This window comes from Coptis chinensis, chromosome 3 (genome assembly GCF_015680905.1).
Source record: "Coptis chinensis isolate HL-2020 chromosome 3, ASM1568090v1, whole genome shotgun sequence".
Classification (NCBI taxonomy): domain Eukaryota; kingdom Viridiplantae; phylum Streptophyta; class Magnoliopsida; order Ranunculales; family Ranunculaceae; genus Coptis; species Coptis chinensis.
The window spans coordinates 115924681-115929963 of NC_141458.1; the positions used below are offsets into that span (position 1 = coordinate 115924681).

At 34.2% G+C, this 5283-nt stretch overlaps 1 protein-coding gene across 1 annotated transcript; it reads right to left on the bottom strand.

Moving 5' to 3' along the window:
• Window positions 1–387: 387 nt before the first annotated feature.
• LOC147513337 (uncharacterized) lies at window positions 388–891 on the bottom strand. Its single transcript, XM_086598906.1, has one exon. It carries the CDS (start codon window positions 889–891, stop codon window positions 388–390), a length of 504 nt encoding a protein of 167 aa, XP_086455032.1.
• Window positions 892–5283: the final 4392 nt, after the last annotated feature.

Genomic DNA, 5283 nt, shown 5'->3' on the forward strand with positions numbered 1-5283 from the left:
TCTTTCATGGCCTCTTTGCAAAGTCCCACCAATCAGGATAGCCAATCACTTTATAACATCTCTCCTTGCTATGACCCAATTCTCCACAAACACTGCACTTTTTATCTGCATAAGGATTGGATTTACCTTTAGGGTTGCGTGAAGAACCAGAGAAACTGGGTGGAGTAATCGTCTTGATATGAACAACCAAGACAGATGATTCAGTTGATACTGAGAGCCCATAGCCCTGCTTTGTTTCTCCGATTGCACCTTTCGAATGTAAGCATAGCTTTGCTCCAAGGAAAAATTAGGGTCCTTGCGAAGAATCTCTCCATGCACCTGATCATACTCTGAACCGAGTCCACGTAAAAACATATGAACCCGCAATCTGGACATTGTTGACGTGTCCTAGACTACAGCTGCAACATTATTATTCTGGGAGGTCACCCTTTGATCAATCTCCTGGAACATGGCCATCAATTCGTTGTAATAGAAAGGAATAGGTCTCCCATTCTGCTTCGCTTCAAAGCACTTTGTATTCAATTCAAAAATTTGAGTTTCATCAGAGTCATCATAGAAGGTCTTCTCCACAGCCTCCCAAATGTCCTTTGCAGTAGGAAGACGAATATATCGATTCATAAGAGAAATCTCCATAGAATCAATAAGCCAACTTTTCACCTTTTCATTATCTGTTGCCCAACCTTCATATTCGGTCGAATTCATATCCGGTTCAACCTTTGCGCCAGTCAAAAAACCAATCTTTCCCCTTGCTCCAATATGCATCTGCATGAGAGAAACCCATATGGTATAGTTGGACTCATCTAATGAAATAGATTTTGGGAACGCGGAGTTGTCTTGTGGGGTGTAGTGGTGATGAATAACGTTGGAAGAATTGTTGTCGATCCAAACCATTGCGAAAAAACAAAAAATTGGGTTTTAGGTTTAGGGTTTGGAAAAAATTTGGGTTTGAGATTCAAAGATTCAAGGATGGTTTGATTAATGGTTGTAATACGCAGTGGATTTCAATGGTTTGGCTCTGATACCATGTAGAACCAGAGGATTCAATTCAATTCAATGTATATTTAATTGATTGAATTCTAAGAGATTATAATTTGGTTTATATAGAGGTTGCAACAAATAGAAACAAAACAGTTGGTGGCTTAAGAAACACGGGGGCGTCGGTCGGTCGCTTTATCTTGAGACGAATGGGTCGTGCTCAAGTTACTGGAACTCGCTCACGCCTGAGGCGCAGGTCGCGCTCTATACATGAAAACTAATATAAAACTTTCTACATGTACTACATTGTGACAACACATGGGGGCAGGCTGATTAGTCTTTGGTCATGTCTCATGTTGTTCAGCATCTTAAGTGGGGTGGGAACCGCGGACCGTCAGGTCCAAAGCCCACGTGGTGGCTAGGTACCCAAAGGCAAGCGGTGCAATTCTGGTAGACAATCTGAATATAATCAATGTAGACATTATCCTGAATTCAACTGTGAGTGGTGAAGCTTTAGCTTTGGTGATAGAGTTCAAGCTATACATAAATGCTTATTTAGAGGAGAGGATAACTTCTCCAATGAGATCATTGGCAAATATAATAGCCTTCAACGACAAATTCTCGGACTTGGTAAGACCAACACATGCTTTAACTTGTAGGCTCATATTCAAGCAACTATAAGATCACTAGACTGACAACATATCACTTGTATTTAGGAAATGATTGATGAATTTGGCAGGAGATATTTTTAATATCTTAGACGACAAATGGGTTTGGGGACGTGGAAAAGCAGGTTGTGACGAATTTGAATAAACTGTCAGAAGATGGATTGGTGAAGTTGATGAAGGAGAATAAGTTGGATGCATTAGTGACTCCTAGTGCTGATATTGCCCCTATTCTTGCCATTGGGGATTTCCGTGAATTAACGCTCCACCGGATACAATACGAAAAGGGGTGCCATTTGGTATCAATTTTGGAGGACTAAAAGGTTCGAACCTAAGTTGATAGAGATTGCTTATTCTTTTGAGCAGGCAACAAATTAAAGATCGAAACCTCTTTCCTTCAAGCCCACGACACAAACTTACAATTCAAAGCTAGCTCAAGTGCCTTTCTGACTTTTCTATAGTGTAAAATCTCTTTAATATCTTCATAGAATTTGTTTTCCTATAACGGCTTGGGTAGATGAAATGTGAAGTATACCCCTGATACGAAATAATAAAAGGCCCGGCCTAATCAAAACGACCCGGTGTAAATAGTATGAACAATGATTGTTCATCTCATTGTTCATACCTATTTAAGATATGAACAATCACTGTTCATACATTAACATGAGCTATGAACACTCATTGTTCATATAAACAATCATTGTTGATTGTTCATACCTATTTGGTGTATGAACAATCACCGCTTATACATCAACATAATGTATGATCAAAAAAACATCTATTGGAGTATAAACAATCATTGTTTACACCTTAACATGAGCTATGAACAATCATTGTTCATACCTCAACATAATGTATGATCAATAAGAACACTTATTAGAGTTTGAACAATTATTGTTCATACCTATTTGGGGTATGAACAATCACTGTCCATACATCAACATGAGGTATGAACAATCATTGTTCATACCTCGACATATTGTATGATCAATAAGAACACTTATTGGAGTATGAATAATCATTGTTTATACATATTTGGGGCATAAACAATTATTGTTCATATCTATTTGGGGGGTATGAACAATCAATGTTCATATGAACAATAATTGTTCATATATGAAGAATAATTATTGTTCATACTTATTTGGGATATGAACAATCAATGTTCATACCTCAATATAATGTATGATCAATAAGAACTAATACTTATTGGAGTATGAATAATCATTGTTCATACCTATTTCGGGTATGAACGATAATTGTTTTTATTGTTGATACCTATTTGAGGTATGAACAGTCAATGTTCATACCTTAACATAATGTATGATCAGTAAGAACACCTATTGGAGTATGAAGAATGATTGTTTATACCTCAACATGAGTTATGAACAATCATTGTTCATGCTTCAATATATTGTATAAGGTACGTTCACCTATATTGGTATGAACAAATACATCAGCATAAGGTATGAACACTCATTGTTCATAGCAAAACGACATAAATAGTAAAATTGGAAAATAGTTATTTCAAATCCGGGCCATTTGTCCATGAGGATTATTTTCACTCGAAAATTGGTTTTCCGGGTTATTTTCACTTGAAATTTGTCCTTATGGGTGCTTATAAAAAAAACTATGTCTTCTAGAGTTGTTTTGAATCGAAATTGGGCGTTAGAACCAATTTCTTGATTGAAGTGGCTCGATATCTAATTTAAATTCTTACGTTAAATTAGAGGTCAACCTTCCCTTACTCCACTTCCACCCGCACGTCTATCCCCTAGTACAAGGTTAGAAATGGGATGGAGTAATAAACACAATCAGAAATTATATATATAGACAATACTTCTATGCATTATAGCTTCACTTTTTCCTTTTTGTCTACCAAAATTCTTTCATAAAGTTTTATTGGTTTTGAATCTTCCTTTGAAGAGTTGGCATAACCCTTTTTAAGTTTTAAGAGATTGCTTGGTAGCAGCATTCTATCTATATTTTCTATAATAATTTCTTTATTTGATACTCTACCGACTATAAGTACCTTTCGAACCTCTTCAAAACTTTAGTTCTTTCACTTCTTTCTTGTAAACTCGTCTAATAGTAAAAATCTCTTCACACTGTTGAGAGGAAAAGAAGGGTTGTGAATCAATAAAATATCTCTCACTCTCTCTCTCTCTTTTAACTTTAAAAGAGACAACTGAAATACAATTTTCCCAAATCTTTTATTAAAATACTTGTACTCGAGTCGGTATGAACTTTTACAATTCGCTATCAAACAACAGTCACAAAAAAAAACAACGTTATTTGAGAGCTTTAGTCTTTTTTTATAGAGTAGTTAGGCTTTTGTCTTCGATTATCGATTATTAGGTTTAGCGCTGACCATTAGTCAAGCCTGTTTAATTTTCTTCCAATTTTCTCAAATGACCAAAATACCACTTAGGAACATGTTTTTTTTTTTTCTTGAAATTGCATTACAAATGCTGAAGCCAAAACCCTAATTTACCCAATTCTGGGAGGGATAAAATCCTAAAATATATTCGATATCATTTAAATTCTAACATTTTTAACATGTCTTTTTTCAATAATAGATTATCAACTTTAACTCCACTATTGAGCGAAATGGAGTTTTGTTATTAAAAAGCGGGTATTTAATGAAGAAAATGAAGTTGGTTAAGATTTAAACACGTAAGTTTGGTTAGAAAAAGATGGGGAAGTGTTGAGGAATTAATGCATACGTCGAAATGGGAAGTGAGAATAATTTTCATTATCTCACCTAAAACTATCAATAATCGAATGGGAGATATAATTTTATGTAGGAAACTTATTCTAAAAATTATCTTTATTGTTAAACGTAAAAAATCAAATTTATACAACAAAATAATCACGGAACAAACATTTAGTTGACAAACTAACTTAATTTATCAATAATTAAATTCAAAGATAAGAATAATCACTATGTCCTTATTAGAAGACAAATTTGTTTCTTCTGCCTGGGGTTGATGAACAATTGTCTTCCAAAATAGAACCAGATTTCAATCCTATGGAATGTAAGCACTCCAATTCAAAATGACTAATGAACGAATATTGTGTTAAGGTAATAACAATTTAAAATTAAGACTTATATGAGAATGCACAAAACAATACACATGTGACTTTTCTCAAAATACATTTTTTTTTTTAATGAAAGTTAAAAATATTAGAATTTAGTGCATGTCCTAATCTCATTCTTAAGATTTCCATCATTAAATTAGGTTTTGGCTATATTTTTATATAATTTCCTGCCATGTTGACAAACATGTTCCAAGGTATTATAATAATTTGAGAAAAAATTGAAAATAATTAAATAGTTTGACTATGGTCAACTGAGACGACTAATAGTCAATAGATGGAACTAGGACTAAAACTAATAATCGATAATTTTATGACAAAAAACTTAAATATCTTATAAAAATAGGACTAAAATCTAAATAACCCAAAAAAAATAAAATAAATCTCACCCGTGACTAATGCTATATCGACCCGCAACAATGATAAATGTTGTCATGAAGGTACAAACTTGGAATAAACTTGTCGGTCTCTAATGGCGAGAATGAGCTCACGTCTAGCAAGAACCATAACTTTTAGTCCTTTAATATTTGCTAGACATCTTCCA

Coding starts and splice junctions, on each gene's coding strand:
- LOC147513337 (XM_086598906.1), bottom strand. CDS start 891: ATGGTTTGGATCGACAACAATTCTTCCAACGTTATTCATCACCACTAC.